The 14,615-nt window shown below is 46.1% G+C and overlaps 1 protein-coding gene across 2 annotated transcripts in view; it reads right to left on the reverse strand.

Annotated features, from left to right (window-relative positions):
- Positions 1–478: 478 nt before the first annotated feature.
- zgc:100829 (uncharacterized protein LOC445149 homolog) overlaps positions 479–14,615 on the reverse strand; it is a 47,132-nt gene continuing 32,995 nt past the window's right edge. For both annotated transcript variants that reach the window (XM_046316942.1, XM_046316943.1), the window contains one exon: positions 479–1,181. In XM_046316942.1, the coding sequence (XP_046172898.1) occupies positions 955–1,181 (227 nt within the window). In that variant the 3' untranslated portion in view covers positions 479–954. The remainder of the gene's footprint in view (positions 1,182–14,615) is intronic.

A 14,615-nucleotide genomic window follows, 5' to 3' on the forward strand; every position in this document is an offset into this window, starting at 1 on the left:
CCTGTTTTGGTGGAATGACGTTCTGGCCTGCCTGGTGACATCACCGGTAAATGTGTTAATAGACCAATAAGAAAGAGAGTTCCAAACCTCTCTGCAGCTAGGTTTACATTCTCCCCAGCCTACTCAGACCACTCCCAGACAGTCCTGCAGCAAAATTCTTGCTTGAGAAATTGTTCTTTGCTAAGAAGCTATTTTTGTTTTCTTGTTGACCATTTCAACTGAAAACTATCACATTAAGGTACTTCACTGTTACCCAGAAATGATTTGATATTGAGATTAAAAACAGCTGCATTGGACAGTAACAAAAATCTAAAATTGTGAAGCTTGCATTCAATTGCCCGTCCCTGTTGCACACAAAAAGCTTCCATTCCCTCTGTCACGAGGGGAGTTATGGCTGATTTAAGATGAAGTCGTCAATCCTGTTACTTTATTCAGCACTTAATAGGCCTTACTATAGTCATTTTCTTTTACCTCTTGAGACGGGAAAACATGTTTTTTATTAAGTTGAACATTGACGGAATGTTAAAATGAAATAAAACTCAGTTACACTACTCAAAAGGCCTCTAATTAGTGGAAGCACCCAATACCTTTGTGAATATAAAAAGGCAAAAGCAGGTTACAAAGGAAGATGCTGTTTACGATCAAAGCTATTGGTTCGCCTTTCCCACAGAGAGAATTTACAGTACTGTACAATTTAAAATAAAACATGGTAAACATTTTTAAAAAGTAAACAAAAGTAAACATGTTAAAATCTCTATACCATTGCATTGCTTTTGGAGTAATAGCAATCGAGTCAAACGTTTGGTTGTGTTCCTGAGAGACTCATGTGGCCTCCATGCCTGTCCCCAGTGGCTGAGGCCCCAGGCTGGATGTCCAGCAATGTCCAGTGGGGCCTGGGTGGGGATGGAATGGGGGACAGGCGGTGGGCCTGGTTATCTGGTCCTGTCCTGTGGATTACCTGAGTGAGGGGCTGGCAACGAGACGCAGGTGGCTGGGTTTGGTGGGGATGGAGGGCTTGTTGCCGTGGGGGAGAGGGGTCTGTGTGGAGGGGGTGGGGCATGTCACACTGAAGGTCTTCATGAGCTGAGCCACCCGGCCACGCCCTGTACAGGTGTCCCCGCCCCCATCAGACACCACATCCTCAGACATGGTCCTGCGAGAGGCTGCCATCACACGGATATCTGGGAGAGGTAGACAGAGACAGAAAGAGAGAGGAAGAAAAAATTAAAAATAAAGAAAGAGAGAGAGATTGACAGAAAGAAAGAGACAGACAGACAGAAGGACAGACAGACAGAAGGACAGACAGACAGAAGGACAGACAGAAGGACAGGACAGACAGACAGAAGGACAGACAGAAGGACAGACAGAAGGACAGACAGAAAGACAGACAGAAGGAGACAGAAGGAGACAGACAGACAGACAGACAGACAGACAGACAGACAGACAGACAGACAGACAGACAGACAGACAGACAGACAGACAGACAGACAGACAGACAGACAGACAGACAGACAGACAGACAGACAGACAGACAGACAGACAGACAGACAGACAGACAGACAGACAGACAGACAGACAGACAGACAGACAGACAGACAGACAGACAGACAGACAGACAGACAGAGACGGGGAGACGGGGAGACGGGGAGACGGGGAGACGGGGAGACGGGGAGACAGACAGACGGGGAGACAGACAGACGGGGAGACAGACAGACGGGGAGACACACGGGGAGACAGACAGACGGGGAGACAGGGGGGAGACAGGGGGGAGACAGGGGGAGACAGGGGGAGACAGGGGGAGACAGAGAGGGAAAGAGAAAAACAGAAAAAGAGAGAGAAACAGATGAACGGTTAGAGGTGTCTTGCATCAACTAATAGAGCTGAAGCGGACTATGGTTACTACGTCTTGGTGTGTAGGTTACTATATCTTGGTGTGTTGGTTACTATATCTTGGTGTGTTGGTTACTACGTCTTGGTGTGTAGGTTACTATATCTTGGTGTGTTGGTTACTATATCTTGGTGTGTTGGTTACTACATCTTGGTGTGTTGGTTACTATATCTTGGTGTGTTGGTTACTACGTCTTGGTGTGTTGGTTACTATATCTTGGTGTGTTGGTTACTATATCTTGGTGTGTTGGTTACTACGTCTTGGTGTGTTGGTTACTACGTCTTGGTGTGTTGGTTACTATATCTTGGTGTGTAGGTTACTATATCTTGGTGTCTTAGTTACTATGTCTTGGTGTGTTAGTTACTATATCTTGGTGTGTAGGTTACTATATCTTGGTGTGTAGGTTACTATGTCTTGGTGTGTTAGTTACTATATCTTGGTGTGTTAGTTACTACGTCTTGGTGTGTTAGTTACTACGTCTTGGTGTGTTAGTTACTACGTCTTGGTGTGTTAGTTACTACGTCTTGGTGTGTTAGTTACTACGTCTTGGTGTGTTAGTTACTACGTCTTGGTGTGTTAGTTACTACGTCTTGGTGTGTTGGTTACTACGTCTTGGTGTGTTAGTTACTACATCTTGGTGTGTTAGTTACTACGTCTTGGTGTGTTGGTTACTATGTCTTGGTGTGTTAGTTACTACGTCTTGGTGTGTTGGTTACTATGTCTTGGTGTGTTAGTTACTACGTCTGGGTGTGTTAGTTACTACGTCTGGGTGTGTTAGTTACTATGTCTTGGTGTGTTAGTTACTATGTCTGGGTGTGTTAGTTACTATGTCTTGGTTACTATGTCTTGGTGTGTTAGTTACTATGTCTGGGTGTGTTAGTTACTATGTCTTGGTTACTATGTCTGGGTGTGTTAGTTACTATGTCTTGGTTACTATGTCTTGGTGTGTTAGTTACTATGTCTGGGTGTGTTAGCTACTATGTCTTGGTTACTATGTCTTGGTGTGTTAGTTACTATGTCTTGGTTACTATGTCTTGGTGTGTTAGTTACTATGTCTTGGTTACTATGTCTTGGTTACTATGTCTTGGTGTGTTAGTTACTATGTCTTGGTTACTATGTCTTGGTGTGTTAGTTACTATGTCTTGGTGTGTTAGTTACTATGTCTTGGTTACTATGTCTTGGTGTGTTAGTTACTATGTCTTGGTGTGTTAGTTACTATGTCTTGGTGTGTTAGTTACTATGTCTTGGTTACTATGTCTTGGTGTGTTAGTTACTATGTCTTGGTGTGTTAGTTACTATGTCTTGGTTACTATGTCTTGGTGTGTTAGTTACTATGTCTTGGTGTGTTAGTTACTATGTCTTGGTGTGTTAGTTACTACGTCTTGGTGTGTTAGTTACTATGTCTGGGTGTGTTAGTTACTATGTCTTGGTTACTATGTCTTGGTTACTATGTCTTGGTGTGTTAGTTACTACGTCTTGGTGTGTTAGTTACTATGTCTGGGTGTGTTAGTTACTATGTCTTGGTTACTATGTCTTGGTGTGTTAGTTACTATGTCTTGGTGTGTTAGTTACTATGTCTTGGTGTGTTAGTTACTATGTCTTGGTGTGTTAGTTACTACGTCTTGGTGTGTTAGTTACTATGTCTGGGTGTGTTAGTTACTATGTCTTGGTTACTATGTCTTGGTGTGTTGGTTACTATGTCTGGGTGTGTTAGTTACTATGTCTTGGTTACTATGTCTTGGTGTGTTGGTTACTATGTCTGGGTGTGTTAGTTACTATGTCTTGGTGTGTTAGTTACTATGTCTTGGTTACTATGTCTTGGTGTGTTAGTTACTATGTCTTGGTTACTATGTCTTGGTGTGTTGGTTACTATGTCTGGGTGTGTTGGTTACTATGTCTTGGTGTGTTAGTTACTATGTCTTGGTTACTATGTCTTGGTGTGTTAGTTACTATGTCTTGGTGTGTTAGTTACTATGTCTTGGTGTGTTAGTTACTATGTCTTGGTGTGTTAGTTACTATGTCTTGGTTACTATGTCTTGGTTTGTTAGTTACTATGTCTTGGTTACTATGTCTTGGTGTGTTAGTTACTATGTCTTGGTTACTATGTCTTGGTGTGTTAGTTACTATGTCTTGGTGTGTTAGTTACTATGTCTTGGTCAGTTGCATAGCCTCCCTGTAACTGGGAATGCTAATGATAGAAGTCTGATTATTCATGGAAATTCTCCCTGATTCCATCTCCTCACCTATTTTTCACAGAATATTCTCCCTGATTCCATCTCCTCACTTATTTTTCACAGAATATTCTCCCTGATTCCATCTCCTCACCTATTATTCACAGAACATTGTCCCTGATTCTCTCTCCTCACCTATTATTCATGGGATATTCTCCCTGATTCCATCTCCTCACCTATTATTCATGGGATATTCTCCCTGATTCCATCTCGTCACCTATTATTCATGGGATATTCTCCCTGATTCTCTCTCCTCACCTATTATTCATGGGATATTCTCCCTGATTCCATCTCCTCACCTATTATTCATGGGATATTCTCCCTGATTCCATCTCCTCACCTATTATTCACAGAACATTGTCCCTGATTCTCTCTCCTCACCTATTATTCATGGGATATTCTCCCTGATTCCATCTCCTCACCTATTATTCATGGGATATTGTCCCTGATTCCATCTCCTCACCTATTATTCACAGAACATTGTCCCTGATTCTCTCTCCTCACCTATTATTCATGGGATATTGTCCCTGATTCCATCTCCTCACCTATTATTCACAGAACATTGTCCCTGATTCTCTCTCCTCACCTATTATTCATGGGATATTCTCCCTGATTCCATCTCGTCACCTATTATTCATGGGATATTCTCCCTGATTCTCTCTCCTCACCTATTATTCATGGGATATTCTCCCTGATTCCATCTCCTCACCTATTATTCATGGGATATTGTCCCTGATTCCATCTCCTCACCTATTATTCATGGGATATTCTCCCTGATTCCATCTCCTCACCTATTATTCATGGGATATTCTCCCTGATTCCATCTCCTCACCTATTATTCATGGGATATTGTCCCTGATTCCATCTCCTCACCTATTATTCATGGGATATTCTCCCTGATTCCATCTCCTCACCTATTATTCACAGAACATTGTCCCTGATTCTCTCTCCTCACCTATTATTCATGGGATATTCTCCCTGATTCCATCTCCTCACCTATTATTCATGGGATATTCTCCCTGATTCCATCTCCTCACCTATTATTCACAGAACATTGTCCCTGATTCTCTCTCCTCACCTATTATTCATGGGATATTCTCCCTGATTCCATCTCCTCACCTATTATTCATGGGATATTCTCCCTGATTCTCTCTCCTCACCTATTATTCATGGGATATTCTCCCTGATTCCATCTCCTCACCTATTATTCATGGGATATTCTCCCTGATTCCATCTCCTCACCTATTATTCATGGGATATTCTCCCTGATTCCATCTCCTCACCTATTATTCATGGGATATTCTCCCTGATTCCATCTCCTCACCTATTATTCATGGGATATTCTCCCTGATTCCATCTCCTCACCTATTATTCATGGGATATTCTCCCTGATTCTCTCTCCTCACCTATTATTCATGGGATATTCTCCCTGATTCCATCTCCTCACCTATTATTCATGGGATATTCTCCCTGATTCTCTCTCCTCACCTATTATTCATGGGATATTCTCCCTGATTCCATCTCCTCACCTATTATTCACAGAACATTGTCCCTGATTCCATCTCCTCACCTATTATTCATGGGATATTCTCCCTGATTCCATCTCCTCACCTATTATTCATGGGATATTCTCCCTGATTCCATCTCCTCACCTATTATTCATGGGATATTGTCCCTGATTCCATCTCCTCACCTATTATTCACAGAACATTGTCCCTGATTCCATCTCCTCACCTATTATTCATGGGATATTCTCCCTGATTCCATCTCCTCACCTATTATTCATGGGATATTGTCCCTGATTCCATCTCCTCACCTATTATTCACAGAACATTGTCCCTGATTCCATCTCCTCACCTATTATTCATGGGATATTCTCCCTGATTCCATCTCCTCACCTATTATTCACAGAACATTGTCCCTGATTCCATCTCCTCACCTATTATTCATGGGATATTCTCCCTGATTCCATCTCCTCACCTATTATTCATGGGATATTGTCCCTGATTCCATCTCCACCTATTTCTGTGCTTTCCCTTTCTCCCGTTCTCTCTACCCCTCTTCCTCCCTCTTTTCCTACTCTCCCTTTCTCTCCAATTCGTTCTTTCTGGGCTGTGGTCTGCCAGACTGGAGGCCATCCTCAGAGGAAGTGGAGCAGGGACGCAGCTGGGTGTAGTGTGTGCGTTTGTGAGAGAGAGGCCACAGTGTTTGTGAGGGGGTGTAATTGAGGGATGGCGGGATGGGAGCTGAGGAGCAGAGGAGAGGAGGAGGGCTGCAGGGACAACGATGGAGAGCAGACAGACACCACAAGGCTTGAGGAGCAGAGGAGAGGAGGAGGGCTGCAGGGACAACGATGGAGAGCAGACAGACACCACAAGGCTTGAGGAGCAGAGGAGAGGAGGAGGGCTGCAGGGACAATGATGGAGAGCAGACAGACACCACAAGGCTTGAGGAGCAGAGGAGAGGAGGAGGGCTGCAGGGACAACGATGGAGAGCAGACAGACACCACAAGGCTTGAGGAGCAGAGGAGAGGAGGAGGGCTGCAGGGACAACGATGGAGAGCAGACAGACACCACAAGGCTTGAGGAGCAGAGGAGAGGAGGAGGGCTGCAGGGACAACGATGGAGAGCAGACAGACACCACAAGGCTTGAGGAGCAGAGTATTTTTAGAGCCGTCCCCGGGGAACACAGATGTGTACACACATACACACTCACACATATACACACACACACACTCACACACTCACACATATACACACTCACATACACACATACACACTCACACATATACACTCACACATACACACTCACGCATACACACACATTCATTTTACAACACATATAGATTGGTCAGACACATGGTCGCTCACACCACATTCTCTCCAACACACGCATAACCACACACACACACAGACTCAGTCACGCATGCGCCCATCTCTGACTAACCCCACCTCATAAAAGTCAGACACACGTGTAGAAGTTCTGTATGCAGCCCAGCCATTCAGTTCTATGGCCAAAGAAGATTTGAAGTGAACACTTGATAGCGGTGTGGCATGAAAGAGAGAGGCCTAAACGAGCTTTAAAGGTTTTCCTTTTCATTTGTTGTTTTTTCTACTTTCCTTCGCTTGCCATCTCTCACTCCCCCCTCCCTCAGCCTTCCTCTGCTGCCCTCCCTTCCTCTCCGTCGCTCCCCCCTCCCTCAGCTGCCCTCCCTTCCTCTCCGTCTCTCCCCCTCCCTCAGCCTTCCTCCCCCTCCCTGTCTCTCCCCTCCCTCAGCCTTCCTCTGCTGCCCTTCCTTCCTCTCCGTCTCTCCCCCTCCCCCTCCCCCCCCTGTCTCTCCCCCTCCCTCAGCCTTCCTCTGCCCCTCCCTCAGCCTTCCTCTGCTGCCCTCCCTTCCTCTCCCCCTCCCTGTCTCTCCCCCTCCCTCAGCCTTCCTCTGCCGCCCTCCCTTCCTCCCCCTCCCTCAGCCTTCCTCTGCCGCCCCCCTCTCCCTGTCCCTGTCTCCCCCTCCCTCAGCATTCCTCTGCCGCCCTCCCCTTCCTCTCCGTCGCCCCCCCCCCCCTCAGCTGCCCTCCCTTCCTCTCCGTCTCTCCCCCTCCCTGTCTCTCCCCCTCCCTGTCTCTCCCCCTCCCTCAGCCTTCCTCTGCTGCCCTCCCTTCCTCTCCATCTCTCCCCCTCCCTGTCTCTCCCCCTCCCTCAGCCTTCCTCTGCTGCCCTTCCTCTCCATCTCTCCCCCTCCCCCGTTTCTCCCCCTCCCTCAGCCTTCTCTGCCCCCCCTTCCTCCCTCTCCGTCCCCGTTTCTCCCCCCCCTCCCTCAGCCTTCCTCTGCCGCCCTCCCTTCCTCTCAGTCTCCCCCTCCCCCCGTTCTCCCCCCTCCCTCAGCCTTCCTCAGCCGCCCTCCCTTCCTCCCATCTCTCCCCCCCTCCCCGTTTCTCCCCCTCCCTCAGCCTTCCTCTGCCGCCCTCCCTTCCTCTCCATCTCTCCCCCCTCCCCGTTTCTCCCCCTCCCTCAGCCTTCCTCTGCCGCCCTCCCCTTCCTCTCCATCTCTCCCCCCCTCCCCGTTTCTCCCCCTCCCTCAGCCTTCCTCTGCCGCCCTCCTTCCTCTCCATCTCTCCCCCCCCCCCCCGTTTCTCCCCCCCCCCTCAGCCTTCCTCTGCCGCCCTCCCTTCCTCTCCATCTCTCCCCCTCCCCGTTTCTCCCCCTCCCTCAGCCTTCCTCTGCCGCCCTCCCTTCCTCTCCATCTCTCCCCCTCCCCGTTTCTCCCCCTCCCTCAGCCTTCCTCTGCCGCCCTCCCTTCCTCTCCATCTCTCCCCCTCCCTCAGCCTTCCTCTGTCGCCCTCCCTTCCTCTCCATCTCTCCCCCCCTCTCCCTGAGCCCCCTGACCCGCGGTTCCTGTGTTAATGTCCTCTCGCCGCGCTGCGTGGGCCTGCCTCTGATTGTCTCGCTGTGTTGTGTGGTCGCCACGGAAACCCTGGATAGGCTCCAGCAATTGAGGCGGACACACATACACGCACGCACACACAAACACGCTCGCATACACACACAGGCACAGGGTAACACACACATTCATGGTCAGAGGCTTTTTGGCGCTTGGGGTTTTGGTACTGGTTCTGAGTGGAAAGCTTAATGCAAGGAGTACATGTACAGTATATGCATGCGCGTGTGTGTGTGTGTGTGTGTGTGTGTGTGTGTGTGTGTGTGTGTGTGTGTGTGTGTGTGTGTGTGTGTGTGTGTGTGTGTGTGTGTGTGCGTGCGTGCGTGTGTGTGTGCGTGTGTGTGTGTGTGTGTGTGTGTGTGTGTGTGTGTGTTTGCGTGCGTGTGTGTGTGCGCGCTTGCACGTGTTTGAGAGTGCCAGTGTTCAATGTGTTGAAATGTTTTATTTTTTCATTTATATTTTCATCCCTCTGTGTATATATCCATGTGAGGAAGGTTAACCTGATACCTCTCTGGAGGTAGAAATTACACACCAGACTAACCTGTCTTAACAAACCAAAAACTGCCCCAACCCAGGCCGAATATTCTGCCTGAAACCCAAAGCCAAACATCAAACCGATGAACTCTCAGCTCTGTCAATGCAAACGGAGTGGAAGAAAGCAGTCCTCTCCGCGGGTTAACTAACTGTGCAGCCATTTGTACAAAACCTTGGCAACACCTGATCACAGTTGCATGACTTTCCTTCTGCTCTCAAGCCACTGGTCAATACAACGGTGACTGTGTCACTGGTCAATACAACGGTGACTGTGTCACTGGTCAATACAACGGTGACTGTGTCACTGGTCAATACAACGGTGACTGTGTCACTGGTCAATACAACGGTGACTGTGTCACTGGTCAATACAACGGTGACTGTGTCACTGGTCAATACAACGGTGACTGTGTCACTGGTCAATACAACGGTGACTGTGTCACTGGTCAATACAACGGTGACTGTGTCACTGACTGACTGTGTCACTGGTCAATACAACGGTGACTGTGTCACTGGTCAATACAACGTGACTGTGTCACTGGTCAATACAACAGTGACTGTGTCACTGGTCAATACAACGGTGACTGTGTCACTGGTCAATACAACGACTGTGACTGTGTCACTGGTCAATACAACGGTGACTGTGTCACTGGTCAATACAACGGTGACTGTGTCACTGGTCAATACACTGTGTCACTGGTCAATACAACGTGACTGTGTCACTGGTCAATACAACGGTGACTGTGTCACTGGTCAATACAACGGTGACTGTGTCACTGGTCAATACAACGGTGACTGTGTCACTGGTCAATACAACGGTGACTGTGTCACTGGTCAATACAACGGTGACTGAGACAGGTCGCTGCCACTCTTCACACCCCAACCAATACAAAGAGTAGGAGTAGAAGGGGGGCTGCATTGTCACCCATCAGCACCAAAATATAAGCAGGCCTATCTCTTTAAATACCTCCTCCTTTCTGGCAGGGAGGGACGGGGCAGAAGTGGGGCACAGGGTAGAATTCCGGAGTGGCTCGTCAGTGCAATGAGCCCAGCCGCGGGGGGGTCAGGAGGAGGAGGGGGATGGTGGGGGGAAGGAGGGGGGTGTACGGCATGGCGCTGTGTGGAGGCTGGGGGCCCCATAACTTATCAGCTCCGGCCGAACGTCACCCAGGCCCAGTCGCCCAGGGCCAGAATCGGGAAGTAGCACTGGAATGTGTGTCCTTCCCTCTGAAGGTGAGGAGAGGAAAGCCGAGGGAGAAGAGCACAAAAAGCCACACTCCACGAGCCAGCAGCTGCAGGAGACTGATACACTAGCATGCACACGTATAAACAATACTCACTACCCCAACCCCCCCACCATTGACGGGCATGACTCTAGGTCAATATACTCATTAACACACTCATATCTTATACATCAACACATATTAAACCCACAAATAAAACCTGTGGAAACACATATCGTAAAATCCCATCCATAAAATATGGGCACCTACATGTACAGCATTTTACATTTGAGTCATTTAGCAGACGCTCTTATTAAGACTGACTTACAGGTGGGACAACCACGTATCACAGTCAGAGTAAGTACAACCCCAAATAAACACAGCATGTACACAGAGACTAAACCATAGCTGTCTCTCTCTGTTTGCCCAGCTCTCATTGGAGAACAGTTGAATATGTACTTTTTTGGTTACTACATGATTCCATATGTGTTATTTCATAGTTTTGACATTGTCACTATTATTCTACAATGTAGTGAAGACATCATAACTATTCCAGTCACCTGGAATGCATTTCAATTAACAGGTGTGCCTTGTTAAAGTTAATTTGTGGAATTTCTTTCCTTCTAAATGTGTTTGAGCTAATCAGTTGTGTTGTGCCAAGGTAGGGATGGTATACAGAAGACAGCCCTATTTGGTAAGAGACCAAGTCCATACTATGGACAGAACAGCTCAAATAAGCAAAGAGAAAGGACAGTCCATCATTACTTTAAGACATGGAGGTCAGTCAATGAGGAACATTTCAAGAACTTTGAACGTTTCTTCAAGTGCAGTCTCAAAAACCATCAAGCGCTGTGATGAAACTGGCTCTCATGAGGACCACCACAGGAAAGGAAGACCCAGAGTTACCTCTGCTGCAGAGGATAACTGAATAAATGCAACTGTTCAGAGGAGATTGTGTGAATCAGGCCTTCATGATCGAATTGCTGCAAAGAAACCACTACTAAAGGACACCAATTATAAGAAGAGACTTGCTTGGGCCAAAAAACACGAGAAATGGACATTAGACCAGTGGAAATCTGTCCTTTGGTCTGATGAGTCAAAATTTGAGATTTTTGGATCCAACCACCGTGTCTTTGTGAGACGCAGAGTAGGTGAACGGATGATCTCTGCATGTGTGGTTCCCACCGTGAAGCATGGAGGAGGAGGTGTGATGGTGCTTTGCTGGTGACTCGGTCAGTGATTTATTTAGAATTCAAGGCACACTTAACCAGCATGGCTACTACAGCATTCTGCAGTAATACGCCATTACATCTGGTCTGCTCTTAGTGGGACTATCATTTGTTTTTCAGTGGGACAATGACCCAACACACCTCCAGGCTGTGTAAGGACTATTTTACCAAGACGGAGAGTGATGGATTGCTGCATCAGATGACCTGGCCTCCACAATCACTTGACTTCAAGCCAATTGAGATGGTTTGGGATGAGTCGGACCGCAGAGTGAAGGAAAAGCAGCCAACAAGTGCTCAGCATATGTGGGAACTCTGTGGAAGACTGTGACTATCTCATGAAGCTGGTTTGAGAGAATGCGCAAAGCTGTCATCAAGGCAAATGGTGGCTACTTTGAAGAATATCAAATATATTTTTATTTTTTTAACACTTTTGTGGTTACTATTTGATTCCATGTGTGTTATTTCATAGGTTATGTCTTCACTATTAATCTACAATATAGAACATTGTAAAAATTAAGAAAAGTGAAAACAGGATTAGACATTTTTGCAAATATATTGAAAATAATTAACAAGTATTTAAAAGTATTCATAAGTATTTAAAAGTAATAACTACTTAAAAGTATTCAGACCCTTTGCTATGAGACTTGAAATTGAGCTCAGGTGCATCTTGTTTCCATTGATCATTGAGTTGTTTCTACAACTTAATTGGAGTCCACCTGTGGTAAATTCAAATGATTGGACATGACTTGGTCAGGCACACCTGTCTATATAAGGTCCCACAGTTGACAGTAAATGTCAGAGCAAAAACCAAGCCAAGAGGTCGAAGGAATTGTCCGTAGCGCTCCGAAGACATGATTGTGTCGAGTCACAGATCTGGGGAAGGGTACACTGAAGGGAAGCATTGAAGGTCCCCAAGAACACAGTGGCCTCCATCATTCTTAAATGTAAGAAGTGTAGAACCACCAAGACTCTTCCTAGAGCTGGCCACCTGACCAAACTGAGCATTCAGGGGAGAAGGGCTTTGGTCAGGGAGGTGACAAAGAACCCAATGATCTCTCTGTTAGAGCTCTAGAGTTCTTCGGTGGCAATGGGAGAACCTTCCAGAAGGACAACCATGTCTCCAGCACTCCACCAATGGCCAGACGAAAGCCACTCCTCAGTAAAGGCACATGACAGCCCGCTTGGAGTTTGCCGAAAGGCACCTAAAGGACTCTCAGACCTTGAGAAACAAGATTCTCTGGTCTGTTGAAACCAAGATTGAACTCTTTGGCCTGAATGCCAAGCGTCATGTCTGGAGGAATCCTGGCACCATCACTACGGTGAAGCATGGTGGTGGCAGCATCATGCTGTGGGGATGATTCTCAGGGGCAGGGACTGTGAGACTAGTCAGAATCGATAGAAAGATGATTGGAGCAAAGTACAGAGATATCCTTGATGAAAACCTGCTCCAGAGCGCTCAGGACCTCAGACTGGGGTGAAGGTTCACCTTCGAACAGGACAATGAACCTAAGCACACAGCCAACACAATGCAGGAGTGGCATCTGGACAAGTCTCTGAATTTCCTTGAGTGGCCCAGCCACTCTAAAATGACATACCCAAATTGAAATGCCTGTAGCTCAGGCCCTGAAGCAAGGATATGCATATTCTTGGTACCATTTGACAGGAAACACTGACGTTTGTGGAAATGTGAAAGGAATGTAGGAGAATATAACACAATAGATCTGCTAAAAGATAATACAAAACAAGAAAAAACAACAACGTTCTTTTGTATATTTTTTTGCACCATCATCTTTGAAATGCAATAGAAATGCCATATTGTATTATTCCAGCCCAGGTGCAATTTAGATGTACAAAGTAGTGTATGTGCAAAGTTTTAGACGGTTCCAATTAACCATTGCATTTCTATCCAAAATGTTGTATCAAGACTGCCCAAATGTGCCTATTTTGTTTATTAATAACTCATGTTTAAAATTGTGCACTCTCCTCAAACAATAGCATGGTATTATTTCACAAAAATAGCTACTGTAAGTTGTACAGTGCAGGGAGATTAACAAGAATTTAAGCTTTCTGCCCATATCAGATATGTCTATGTCCTGGGAAATGTTCTTGTTACTTACAACCGCATGCTAATCGCATTGGTCTTCGTTAGCTCAACAGTCCCGTGGACTGATAACGATCCCGAAGATGTTTTAACCAGATCCAACATCTGTGGAGACCTGAAAATAGCTGTGCAGCGACGCTCCCCATCCAACCTGACAGAGCTGGAGAGGATCTGCACAGAAGAAATGGGAGAAACTCCCCAAATACAGGTGTGCCAAGCTTGTAGCGTCATATCCCAGACGACCCAACGCTGTAATTGCTTCCAAAGATGCCTCAAAGTACTGAGTAAAGGGTCTGAATACTTATGTAAATGTGGTTTTAAAGTTAAGAAAAACCTGTTTTTACTTCATCATCATGTGGTATTGTGTGTAGATTGATGAGGGAAAAAAATATTTAGTCCATTTTAGAATAAGGCTGTAACGTAACAAAATGGAGAAAGTCAAGGGGTCTTTCTAAACGCATTGTAGATGTACTGTACTTAGCGCAGGCAAAAAATGTTTCAGCATCTCTGCTTCGGCAGGAAAGGTAGTTGTATAATGAACTAGATTTTTTTTTCAATTCATTACTAAAAATAACAGCACCGAAGACATCACTTCACTGTGAAAGAGGCTTTATCTATGTTGGTTGGTGATACGGATTCACACACGAGTGAAATAAGTCAACAACAGATATATGTTTGTTGTTGTCAATGTTTGATGCTGTAACACTTGGGGAATAGCTCACCGATTAGCGAGTCCTGTCTTGATTACTTGCTTGGTACAGGCAGGCACATCAGCGGTGGAATTAGAATGATTGTTCTCTGTCTCAGGGAAATAGTTGTAGTGTTTAGCTGTATATATACAGCTAACTGGTTGGTTGTTTAGTCTTGTTTATACTGATGTCATTCCTATGGAAATGGCCCAGGCTGCTTGCTATAGCTAGTTAGTTAACTAGTCAGTCTGTTAGGCAAGAAAAAGTTGTGTTTAGCAGCAAACTTGG

This window comes from Oncorhynchus gorbuscha, linkage group LG20 (genome assembly GCF_021184085.1).
Source record: "Oncorhynchus gorbuscha isolate QuinsamMale2020 ecotype Even-year linkage group LG20, OgorEven_v1.0, whole genome shotgun sequence".
Taxonomy (NCBI): Eukaryota; Metazoa; Chordata; class Actinopteri; order Salmoniformes; family Salmonidae; genus Oncorhynchus; species Oncorhynchus gorbuscha.